This window comes from Poecilia reticulata, linkage group LG15 (genome assembly GCF_000633615.1).
Source record: "Poecilia reticulata strain Guanapo linkage group LG15, Guppy_female_1.0+MT, whole genome shotgun sequence".
NCBI lineage: Eukaryota > Metazoa > Chordata > Actinopteri > Cyprinodontiformes > Poeciliidae > Poecilia > Poecilia reticulata.
Genome location: NC_024345.1, coordinates 777,919 through 791,201, shown reverse-complemented (window position 1 = coordinate 791,201; position 13,283 = coordinate 777,919). Strand labels below are relative to the sequence as shown.

The window sequence follows — 13,283 nt, the reverse complement described above, 5'->3', positions numbered from 1 at the left end:
GCGTTATACAAAGAATAATTTAGACAGATATTTACTTTCCATCAGTAACTATAATGGCAACGATGGAGCAAATGCAATGTGATACCAGTTGTTAGGTCTGTTCCATTTGAAGTGGATCCTTCTTCGTCTGCCAGTAGTGTGTCTGACTGGTTCTGCTGAGTCGAGTTGTTTACTACCTTGGACTGGCAGTGGCCTTCAATGCTGTCAATCACCGTCAGCAGGGCCTCCAGTGACAGCAGATGAGTGGTGTAGAGTTGACCCGACACAGGAAACGCATTCTGAAAAGGCAACAACAACAACAACACAAACTACAAATGTGAAAAGTGGTCTGAAAGACAAGCCCCTAGTCAGACACAGCAGGTAGAAAAGAACACACAAATAAAGTAAAAGCAGGTTGGAGTGTAGTGAATTAGTATTTTTGAACAATAAAGGGAAAATTTCCACATCAGCTGACAATTCATTTAAAAATGAGTAATCATTCAATATTATCTGTTTGACTCCCAGACAATGGCCATTATTTAGAAGTAAGCTGGATTATTTATTGGTGTTGACAACCACCAGTAAAATACAAATAAGAGCCCTTTAACAATATAACAAAAAAATATATTGTAGCCCTGGAAATGTTTGACATTAATATTCAAGTCTATTCAATCTAAAGAGCATCTTGTTTTTAAAATTAACTTAACCCTGGAAATGCCATTAAACATATTTAATTTCTGCTACTAAGCAACGTTCCATTCTTGCAAGGATGGCTTCAGTCATTCTTGCATCAAAAAACTTCAAATTCATACCTACACTATTCTTATATCTGGCTGAACAAATAAATAAAAAAAGAGACAACCAAATGTAAAATTGTGAATAACCAAACAAATTAATTAAAGCAACCATTCAAAGAAATGAATCTAGACATATGTTACCTTGGAGAGCAGCTTGGTGAGGTCTTCGAACATATTTGAGCAGTAGAAGTCACAGTCGTAGTTAATGTACAGCTCAGTCACAAAGCTGGGGATCCTCCAGAGCTGGACCAAAGCCTCTAGTCCCATTTCCTTCATTTCATATGGCATCTTAGTGTTCTCTGATGTTATAATGTCCATTAGCTTCTTCAGGTACATCTGAGAAGTCAGCAAACTGTTTGTTAGTTTGTTGAGCAAATATCAAGAAAAAGAATGCCAAAAGTCTATTTATATGACGTTCAACAACTGGGGGAAAAAAAAAAAAGAAGTAGTGAAGACAATTACCTCCAGCTGAAACTTTAAATGTTCTCTCATGCTTTCAAAAAGCAAAAAGCAAACTCGCATGGAGGAAGCGTAGAGGTTCATACGTTCCACACACAATAGCTGCAACACAGATCACATGCGTCATCCCACCATGTTGAGGTATTGACCCTCTTCTCGTTTCCAGCTCAATAATCTCAAAATAAAATTATGTTTAACAATAACTATCATAAAAAATATACAATGGGCAGCACAAATTATACTTCTAAATATATTAAACAGCATAAAGCTCAAGTATTATTGTTTCAAATGATTAACAAAAGCGGTATCAACTTATTGTCTTATATTGCGTGCAGAGGGGTTAAATATGCCACAGTTCTTTCAAGAAAACAAAACACACACAAATGTATATTTTTTTTCCCTACCTGAAATAGATGCCTGCAGAGCTCGTCTTTAACCAGGACTAGTAAAGACTGGTAATTAACAACGTATGTAGACTCCAGGGCTACAGTCAGAAGCTGCAGCCCCATTTGTATCATAGCGTCAGTGTTGTGGCGGTCATGAGGATTGGTCAGTGAAATCAGAAATCGAAAAAGCTCCCTCAGACATGGAAGGCCGTAAGGAATAAGTGCAACTCCTGCACAAAAACGGGGAACCGGAAGATAAAACATTTAAAGGAAACGAAAAATTTCTGAAAACGAACAACTGTCATTAGTGTTGCAGAGAAAAAGCAGAGCAGGCGGATACTTTAAATGAATACAAAACACACATACAAAAAAAGTCCGATTTAAGAGTCATGGCACGTCTCCCTACCGTCTCTTTGTGTCGACTGCGTAAACCGGACTCCGCGAGGATTAACATAGTCCATGTCATGAACAGAGGTGGCATCCGAATGATCGGGAACGGAGTCTTTGTCGTCCACAACTTCAGGGATGGAATCTACGGACGCAGCCTGAGCCACTTCGACCTGCCCGCCCTCAGACTGGACGGCACATGGGACATCGAACAGGTCAGTTCCGCAGAAAACAGAACGCAGCATGCTTCTACCATTCAACACATTTCACCAATGGAGGTAAAATAATCCACCTGCTTGTGTGAAGAGCCAGACTCAGAGCCAGGTAGTGAGGTAACGGTGCAAGAGGAGCTTGCAGATGGAATGGATTGTTCCAAGTCAGAAAGGTCTTCCCTGGAGGTGGCTTTGGAGCCGGCATCCAGGCCACTGTCCGTGGCCGTGGGGCTGGATATGGAAGAGCCGGCGCTGTCCGATGTGGCAAGGCTGGAGTTGGAAAACCCTTGTTCAATGAATGGGACTCCACCTAGAATAAGAGTAAGGCAGGAAGTCAGTTGACCACCACAGGCAATGTCCATAATACATCCTTCTCAAATTAATTTACCATTTATTATTTCGGTTGTATTTTGTTAATCTTGCATATGTCCTAATCCATGTTTTTACAAGGAATTGACAGGACATTAGAAACTGACCTGATTTCATTTCATAAAAAGCCCAAAAAGCATCGACTGCTGCTACTGACCAGAGAGGTTGTTGCTGAGGGTGCTGGAGCCGCCAGGGTCAGAGGGACTTTGGACCATGTGACGAGGAGGCCGTGGTGAACGCTTCTGCTTCTTCCATTTGGATGACTCGCTCATTCCTCCAGCACGCATTTTCAACTAAACACAATTCAATTGAAAGAGTGAAACCTTTTCACCAAGCATGGCTGCTGGCTGATTACTATAAACCGGTGGAGCCCAAAGTCGGTCCTCGAGGGCCGGCGTCCTTCGTGTTTTAGTTCTCTCCCTGGTTTAATGCATCTGGATCAAATGAAGGCTCCTTAGAGGCCTAAGAAGAACACTGACATGCTGAAAAGGTTGTTACTACCACCAGCGAGAGAACTAAAACATGCAGGTTGCCGGTCACCACTGCTATAAATGAAAGCTACAGATATTTCCTCTCTTAAACCTATTCAGAAATCAACAGAAGCAAATGTGAGCAAGAGTCAATGAGCTTTGGACCCAACAGGCGTTTTTTAGAGTCAGCAAGATGATGTGAAACATGATTGGAAGATTAAGTTGAAGCTAAATGTTGAAATTCAGCGAAAACTTCATTGCAGGATTTTACATTTAATATTAAAAATGACTTTGAATTTACAAAAAAATAAACAGAATCCACATCCACGTCAGTATTTATTCAAATAAAGAAAGCCGACGTAGGAAAGCTGTGAGGGAAGCAGACTGTTGCTGCCTCCAAAGGACATAGGAGGAAAAGTAGCAGCAATGTCCTGATGCAATGATCAGAAAAAAATACATAGAGAGGACTAGTGTGTGTAAACACTATGCCAAAAAAAAAAAAAAGACATAAGCAACAACCTAAGATAAGAAATTGTTGCTTTCTGTCAATCTGGGAAGGTTTTATGGCTGTTTCCAAAATACTTGAATCCATCATTCTACAGTAAATTATTTATTCAGAAAATACTTAAATACTTACTGTGCAGTTATGGTTGCATATAAATATCAGTACTGCCTTTTGGTGCATGCGCTACACATTCCAAGCATCCTACTGGAAGCACAATTTTACCTCATACCTAATTTTCCAATTTTATGTACTGTTTCTACACATTGTATGTACTGTGAAACCAATTTAAAAATCAGTTTCACAGCAAAAAAAGTATTTTTTAATAAAAATGTAAATGACTTGTAGTAAGCAGACAGCTGCCAGTCTTCCAAGTAGAGGAAATCAGGAGGTCTGAATGTGTACAGCTTAGAGATAAGTACTGTGCAGTTATCACAAAAAGCATACTCCATTAAAAAGAATGAGATATTCAGTATATTTGTACATTTTCAGCAGGTCTTAAATTGTTCATCTGTGCTGTAGTTTGTCAGACTGACTGGTAACCTAATGTGCATTTCTTCATAATCGTAGTTGTGGGTAATTGTTTAGGGTTTTACACGCAATTTTTGTTTTTCTAACATAATTTATTTGTTCCACTAGGGGGCGCCTGCAGCCTATTGATGAACCATGATACAAAGCTGGCAGGGAAAATGTGACAACCAAAAATGAGTCTTACCTTGAATCTAAATTGATGTTGAATGGCTACCTAGTTAAATACTTATTCCTGTTGTATCGCAAATTTAAGCTCAGATATTTGAGGATGCTATCTACACTGTATTGCATTTACATTTGATTCTACACTATATAGCAAGAGGGTTAGCTTTCCTTTCACCGTTGATGCAAACCTGAAGGATTTTAGTAAAGATAAAAAAAGTATACAGTAGCGCATAAATATAAAGATGGGAGAGAATGACTTCACCCTGAGATTTCTGAAACAGCAGGGAAAAGTTTTCACCCAAAAAGATTTCCCATTACTAGCTACTTAAGCCATTTCCCTTACCTGAACACGTTTGTTTTTCCACAAGATATTGTAAGCCTCAGAAGAGAAAAGGAGGAGGCAGGTGCCCGTGATTAGTGACAAAACACTTCATAAGCCAACATATGACATGCTTAAGCAGGACGGTTCATGCATGGGAGGACGAGTTCAGATTCCAAACTGGGTGAAGGGTTTGGAGCAAAGCACACAACAAGGATACACTGCAGACTGTCCAACCGGCAGGGAGCAAGAAATGCAGTAGATACATAAAAAGGCCATGAAGAACTGAAGCCAGATGAATACTTTATTTATCTAAACATCTCTCATAATGGCCACTTTCCAGAAAACAGAGATCGACACTAAACATTAGAACCAGTTATGTGGGTATAAGAGAGAGAAAGTGAGTATTTGCAATTTTTTAAACTGACTATGGTCTAATTTAGACCGTCTAAAGAAGTGAAGCGTTATTGACAGTGGAGCCGTTAGTTGACATATGTTATGCAGAGACTAGTGGTGCACCGATGGCAGATTTTTGGCCGATCGCCGATCTTTAAAAAGCCTGACCTGCTGATTCTGATTTTGGCCAACGTCATTTTTTATTATTTTTTTTGTCTAAACTGTCACTAAGTACAGCAAGAAAGTCACTGAGTGGGCAACAGTGGGGTGACAATTGTTAACTGCAAATGTGCAGATATAACCTGGTGGTCATATCTGTTGATATGGTGGGCCGGTCTATCAGTCAAACCTCTCTCATAATAAAGCAGAAGAGGTCAGCGGTAGATTTTTTTTTAACCTCTTTGCTGAGGTAGTTAAGATCGGTGGATAAGATCTGTTTCATATACAAGTATCGGCCAATCACTGATCTCCCAAAATTAAGGAAATCTGCGGCGGTAAATCAGCTGGCCGATAAATCGGCGCACCCCCAGCAGAGACATCTTTGAGTGTTCAAAGAAAACCTGAGTGGAAAAAAAGTGCATCTCAATTTCGACTGCTTCTCAAACACACAAATCTGCTTTTGTCACCTCAACTCTACATTAATTTGTAATACTCAAATTCAAAAGGTACAACAGTTATTTACACTGCGGTTAATAGTTTAGTTGACTATTTAAGTATCTAACTGTAAGAAATCTATGTGTTAATAAACTCTAAATTGTGTTCATTACATGTGTAAGTGTCTTGCTGTTTGAATGCCAGAGCTGAACTTAATCCTTCATCTATTGTTGTTTTAATACCTAAACCTTGTATTTGAAGACAGTAACTAACACTGAACTATTCTGCTGTTATTTTCCTGATAATCAGATGGTGCACTGAATTGGTACATTTGATCTAAATTACTAGTTTTATTAACAACTGCCCTAAGCAATTATTTTTAGTTATGCAAATTAATACCTAAGCTGCCCTGATAGTCTTATTTTGAGGTTTAAATGCAAACTAAGCATTTGATCTCCATTTCCTAGTTGAATGTTTACAGGAATTATTTTTATCAACTGGAACAATTAAACACTTTAAAGCAAAGCAAAGCACCCCCAAGCACCTCATAAACCAACGTTTGGAAATTGTTAGAATTAATCAGTTTAAATAAAGTGACAGGAGCATATTGGGGGAAAGCTGGCATGAGCTGTACATTCATAAAAGAGTATAAAAGAACAGTGTAGCCACACTTCTAGTAATTTATGAAAACGGGTAGATTAATTTACCAATATCTGAACATTGGCATGTTTTATTGTGTACAGCATTCATCTTTCCCAGCTTACTAAACAATAGTTAACTAAACTATACAGCCACACAAACCACCATAGAAACAAATCAACAAAAAAAGAGAGAAAGGTCTACACAAGAAAAAATAAGTGAAATATGTGCAAGCAAATCAAATTTTAGCATCTTAGTCATGTTACCTTTTTCATGTTGGTGCCCACATAACTCTTTGCCTCCTCTTTGAACTGAGGGAGTCTACAAAGACAAATTGTAGAAATAGAGTTTATTAGCAAATAATATTGAAATAAGCTCAAGGTTGATGCAAAACAAAGCTTAGAAAAAACAATGAAAGCAATGATAAAATGCATCCACTTTACATTTTTTGATGTACAGTGGATGCATTGAGATTTTAAACATCTATTGACAAAAATCTTTTTCATTAGAGTGTACAAGAGCAAAGAGCATCATTATATTTCAGAATGTTACAGACAGTTTCTTCTAGATGGGAGATTCAAGCCTGGTTGGGCTCAGCTACAGAAACAGCATTTTACCAAAACATTTTATGATTGAACTGCTTTTATTTGAAACACAGCAATAATTTCTACTGCCCCCAAAAATGATGTCATATTAATTTTCACATTTTTCATTAATGTATCCTACAGCTGAATGATATGGCTTAATAATAAAATCTCAGCCAATTCCTACCAGTTGATTTTTTTTTCCTTTTTTGTTTTTTAAACCACAAATATTTCTCGTCTAGGAAGCGACCTGAATTCAAAGTCCCAATCATTACAAGCTATAAGGCAAGATAATAGGGCCTGGGTGGGATGATGTCACGCTGGAACAATGCATTGCATTGGATAAAATAAAAAATAAAATATCAGGGTTTTCCCCAGTGTATTATAAACCTGGCGGGCCACCAGGCTTTACTTGTGCTCCCACCAGGCTAAGCATTGTTTATTTATTTTAGTCTTTTTAAAATGTTTGTACTTTTTTTTAAAGATTCTGTAGTTGCTGTTCAGGTATTAATCTTCAATCTTTCTTTCAGTAACACATAATTATCAAGTGATATTTTCAAAATTTCCTGTCAACTTCAAACATTTTTAAACTCAAAAACATGACGGGCTGCTGGATGAATGAGTTCTCTAGCGCCCAACCACCGGGCTTAGCAAGTTTTCTGGGGGACACCTTGAAAAAAAATTTTTTCCCCGAAAATTACATTTATCTGATTGATTGATTTATCTGTAAAATTGATTGTTCACTCAGTCCTAAAGTATCCATCCACTTACTGAATATAAATTTTTGACTAATCCAGATCATCCCTTTCCCCAGGGACACCCTCCAGCTTACTCTCAGGGATCCAAAGATGTTCGCAGGCCAGAAATGATGCACAGTTGGTCCCAGTGCAATTAACCCATACTTCTGGTATTATCAGTTTAGTTTGTCCTGTGTGTTGCTACCACTTATTCCTAAAAGTAGAAATAGTTCCATTTACCTTTCTCAATTTTATGCCCTGTTATACATAGATTGTTTTACAGTTTTTCTCGGTTTCTTTGGTGCATTTCTCAGAATAGAATTTAAATTCTCTAAACTACTTGTTCAATCTTGATATCATTGTGTCACTTGTACACATAAAAAAGGCAGTTGCTCATTCCTCCAAGTTGCAAATATTTTTGTACACCATGGAAGTGATTATGTACAATTTTCTGCTTTTCCAGCATTTTCAATTGCTTTTGTTATATTCATCAAAATGTATTTTATGAGATTATTAAATTGACATTATATTGACAATAGTGGAAGTTTGATCAGTCCAACCCACGACGATCCGTTTCTAAACATCTGAACTGCTCAATGAACAAAAAATTAAAAGTGATTTTTTTTTTTTTTTTTTTTTTTTTATTTGCTAAAAAACTAGAGACATTTTTCATAACAAATCCTTCTAAACTACACTCCTATTTTGGTTAAAAATTAAACAAATAAGCTGCAAATGTTCCTAAGTTGCTGAAAAGCTAATCTCACGGTGGGAACCCCAGGATCTTCAGGATAGCCAATCAAACCTCTGTATTACTTTCTGAAGTCACACTAAAATAAGTGCATGTGTGACACTAGGTAGGTTTCTGTAGACTCTAAAGCTTAGCTGAAAAATGAGATGTCACACCCGGGTGGGCGTGCACACACACATGCACACACACACTCTAAGCAGGCTCCTGTAACCCCCTCCTGACATTAACTCCATAGTAATAAAGTGTTGTCTTTCAAGCAGTATTATAGGATGATCTGTGGGCACAACAGATTAACATGCCTAATACTTTCAGCAGGCAATTGAAGTCTCCTCCCAAAAGCTGAGGAGACCTGCTGCTCATTATCCGGCGTTATTGGAGTGAGAGTGCAGCCCGTGCAAACTCACATCTCTATTATCCACAATCACTGGGCGAGTGGGCGGGGAAAAGAGAGCAATATGTCAGGACTGAGAAAAAGATCAGAGCGAAAATAATGAAGGAAATAGTCTGCACTATGCAGACTATTTCACAAGGCGGCATTGGGTTTCAAGTTTAAAAAACAAAAAAAACAAAGAAGAAAGACAAAGGAAAACTGGGATGGAGTGGAGTGGACCCCCCACTTTGTGATAAATCCTCTGTCAAAGAGCAGAGGTGAAAAGAAGCTGAATTCAAAGGCAATCTGGGTTGGGGGGGTGTTACGTAATGGCACTGATGAATCACTGACTCGCTGCCCCAGCTAACGAGGGAACAGCTATATGAATGCTCAACAAGCCCTTAGAGACATCCATGCAAAGATCTTTCAACCTTTAATTCAAAACGGAAAAGATTGTGATGAGACATCAAGTTTCGAACTGCCCTTCGAATAATAATTCTCTACTGATTGGTCGATCAAAACAAGCAGTCTGGTTAATAAATAAATGTTTGCTAATTGCAATAGATTTAATCAGAAATGGTGGCTGTAAAGGAAAACTATAAACACAATACCCATCTATACCCCCATGGAATATTAACTTAGACAAATGTTTACCTGGAAAACAGCAGCTGAACCATATCAACCAGTGTGTGTTCTGCAGACTTTCTCAGGAGTTCTTCAAGCAGAATGGGAAAAAGGCATAAGAGCCAAACAAAATGACATTATATCCTACCATGAAAATAAAACAAAAATAAAATAAAAAATTCTAACAAAGGTTACCACTCATATTAGCAAATCAGTTGGATGTACTGAATTACATCATAAGAGTGTTTGATGACTTTCTGACAAACTCACCACTTAAGCGCATCTCAAAGCAGATTCTAAAGCAGGACTGCATTATTTCGCAAACCGACTCATTGGTCAGATGGGCCCCTACTGGCGTCAGGAGCAGAGTCCTGAGGACCTAAAGAATCACAAAAGGAAAAGACCACAATCCAGTTAGAACTAGCTTCCAGCAGTGGTGTGTCTAGTGAAAGATACTGCTCTCTGTGCCATTATCAAGATTTGTGTTACTATAAAGAGTTGCCCCCAAAATTTGTGCAGTGTATAAAAACAGAGGTGTTGAAAAGTGAGCAAAAGGAGCTGACTGGGCAAACTGTATGAATTTCAACATGTAGTTTAAATACAAATGACATAGCATTTCAATCCAAAGGTCCAACCTCTCAGTGGACCATGCAACCCCACCAGCCACTTACTACCAGCCGTAGGTGGAAGTAAAAGTCGGGTTCTTCACTAAAGATAGTCACATAACGCATTCATATCTGCACACTTTCATTACTATTAAAATATTTAGAAATGGATTTGAATTTCAAAGCATTACTTGCTTTTCTATTCCAATTTATCAGACATTACTATGAAGGTAGGAGCCGAAAAGGAGGTAATGTTTGCTAAATTTCGTGTTGACAGTTGGTTCCATAAGTACAGATTTAAAGTAGGGATGCACCGATATGGAAGACCGTCGCTGCAAGTAAAACACACATGTTGTACCTGAAGAATTTTCATCAAGACCACTTCATCACTTGCCGGGTCTGTTCCCACAAATCTGGCGTGTGTGACTGCATCTGCCATGTTCTCAATGGCCTCCGCAGCAGCCTCATGGTTAGCATCTAGAAACGGACAAGAAATGCAACACATAACTACAGCGCAGCTCAGACTGCAATAACAATACACCTCCAGAAAGAGGAGCAGAGAATCCGATAAATGGTAAATTCACTTAGCTGTTGATTTAACGCTCAAAACTGTGATCTTAAAAGGCCTTTTTAAGTTTGATCAGGCTTGTATGCTCAGAACGGTCAAATTAATTTTCATGACCAAAGTCGAGAAAATGTAAAAAACCCTCAAGCGTAAAACCTCTTATGCTTTTTAAATGTATTAAAAAAAAGACTAGAAAGGGATGCACATTGAAACAAGTTGAGATATGGAAGGTGATTGGTTCGTATCAGAATTTGGTGCAAAAACAGCTAATTAATACTGTCAATTGCTCAATATCTAAGGCAACAGTGAACACAAAACCAAAACATTCAAATAAACAAATGAGGATGGAGGGTAAGAAATCGTGAGAATCAGAAAAGGCGTCTATAAATAAAACGTATTATTTTTATTATTATTAAAATGATGAGAGGGAAAGAACTTGCAGCTGTTCTCTGAATCACGATTCTTCACAAATTTAAGGTTCGTCTCTTCTTTATCTTTACTTGTCCTAGTGATGCATCACAGCTCACATCCATACAGACAGATTTGAACTTTTTTAAATTTCTAAACATATGGGATCTACTTGTGAATTGACTATTTGTTGGAAACAGTCCAATACAAGGTCCGCTGCTGAACCCACCCGCAAAGTCATCAACAACACCTTTTGGTCTGTGAAGTACCTTATCCAACTAAGCAACCCAACAGCAAACGTCCACATGGTGGATCCCCAATGCGCTTCCAAGCCTGAGATCTGATGACCAGATGTGGCCTTCTGTTGGAAACAGGCTGGGACGAATCGGCTGCCAGAGCAACAGTAGTCTGTGTTTAGGAAATCTGAGAGGCTACTCAGCCATTTTCCCGGAGCCAGCTTGTTTTTCTTTCTCATCTCTCCTAAGAGCAGCGACTCATTAACTAATAAGTAGTGGGGAGAGGAGGAGCAGATGTACGGGTAGAACGACAATGTCAGGAATTGGTGTGGAAAAAAGTTTAAAGGAACACCCAACTTCTCTAAAAAATAGATTAAAAAACATCTATTTAATTTAGCAAACTACTAGGGGTTATGTTTGGAACATTTTGATAACTTTCAGTCACTGCATCATTTTTTAATCATTATTACCTTTGTCAGACTAAAGTTATTTCTATGACCATTGTGGGTTTTTCTTTCATTAACCGAGGGGTAAAAACAATTTTGTCCATGTGGGTGCATATATCTTATATTAATGAGTTAAGATATGCTTCATAAAAGAAGTTGGATGTGATGTGTCCCAGAGGAATATTGCGGGGAAAACAAGAGCAGCAGCTGTCTCATTTCTTTTAAACTTTATATCTGTTGATGGTTAAAACATTCCAGGGGGTTTTGGTTGTTTTTATTCATTACTGTGGATATAAATCTTACTTAACGCTCTAAAATGAAGGACGTTCTCCCTCTGTTTCCATTAATAGCAGAAAGAGCAAATCTGGGATTTTAAATCAATCGTATCACAAACTGTGGAGGAGTAATCCAACATTTCTCAGGTAGAATTCTACCTGGGTAGTCTGTCTTAATCCTAATAGCATTTACCCATTTTACCCAATGTGTAAAAGCCAAAGATGGTTCCTGGGAACGGATCCTGAATATGGTTGTCATTTGCCTACATAACCCACAGGCACTCATGCAGAGTCAACAGAGGGCTGAACATGAGTCAGAGGGAATAGACAAGTCTGAGCAGCTCATCTTAAAAGATCTCAAGCTGCATGTTACAAATCTGTAGAAACCAAACACTACCAACAAAACACACCTTCACTAAAGGTCCAACTCTCAGAACAAGTACTTGGTCTGTGAAAAAAAGAAAAACTACTTTGAATTGGAGATTACAGAATCAATTTCTACTAACGTAATGCAAACATATTTGATGTAACAAAATACTGTTGTTACTTGCTGATTATTTATATGGAAGCCCGTTTCCACCTCTCTGTTAAGAAAAAAAAAAATTATCTCGAAATAATACCGAGATACTATCTCGAAATAATAATATCTCGAAATAACGGAATACTATCACAACGTACCTTGAAATAACGAGACACAACCTCGAAATAGCTACACAACCTCATGACGAGATGCAACCTCATAACGAGATGCAACCTCATAACGAGATAGCATCTCAAAATAATGATAGCATCTCAAAATAACGAGATACAATCACAACATATCTCGAGATAACGATACAACCTCGAAATAACGATACAACCTCATAACGAGATGCAACCTCATAACGATATACAACCTCGCAACAAGATATCTCGTAACGAGATAGCATCTCGCAATGATAGCATCTCGCAATGATAGCATCTCGCAACGACATACAATCCCAAAATAACGAGATAGTATCTCGAAGAAATAACGAGATAGTATCTCAAATAAATAACGAGATAGTATCTCAAAGAAATAACGAGATAGTATCTTGGAATAATGAGATAGTATCTTGGAATAATGAGATAGTATCTCGAAATAATAACGAGACACTATCACAACATCTCGAAATAACGAGACACAATCACAACAGATCTCGAAATAACGAGATACAACCTTGAAATAATACAGCTTCATAACGAGATACCATCTCGTTATTTCGAGATACCATCTCATTATTTCGAGATACTATCTCGTTATTTCGACATTGTATCTTGTCATTTCGAGATGTGATAGTATCTCTATTTCAAAATACTATCACAACATATCTCGAAATAACGATACAACCTCATAACGAGATAGCATCTCAAAATAGCGAGATACAATCTCGAAATAGCGAGATACAATCTCGAAATAGCGAGATACAATCTCAAAATAGCGAGATAGTATCTCGAAATA

General features: G+C 38.0%; 1 protein-coding gene across 4 annotated transcripts in view; it reads right to left on the bottom strand.

The window, feature by feature from the left end:
* The window catches only part of gbf1 (golgi brefeldin A resistant guanine nucleotide exchange factor 1), a 60,437-nt gene that overhangs the window by 16,460 nt on the left and 30,694 nt on the right, over positions 1-13,283 (bottom strand). For 2 of the 4 annotated variants that reach the window (XM_008428960.2, XM_008428961.2), the window contains exons 5-16: positions 10,232-10,350; positions 9,539-9,647; positions 9,299-9,359; positions 6,472-6,526; positions 4,601-4,636; positions 2,747-2,882; positions 2,301-2,530; positions 2,028-2,196; positions 1,640-1,851; positions 1,239-1,337; positions 918-1,112; positions 86-278 (exon numbers count right to left, since the gene is read on the bottom strand). In XM_008428960.2, the coding sequence (XP_008427182.1) occupies positions 86-278; positions 918-1,112; positions 1,239-1,337; positions 1,640-1,851; positions 2,028-2,196; positions 2,301-2,530; positions 2,747-2,882; positions 4,601-4,636; positions 6,472-6,526; positions 9,299-9,359; positions 9,539-9,647; positions 10,232-10,350 (1,614 nt within the window). The remainder of the gene's footprint in view (positions 1-85; positions 279-917; positions 1,113-1,238; positions 1,338-1,639; positions 1,852-2,027; positions 2,197-2,300; positions 2,531-2,746; positions 2,883-4,600; positions 4,637-6,471; positions 6,527-9,298; positions 9,360-9,538; positions 9,648-10,231; positions 10,351-13,283) is intronic. The other 2 variants (XM_008428962.2, XM_008428963.2) reach the window with 1 other exon arrangement.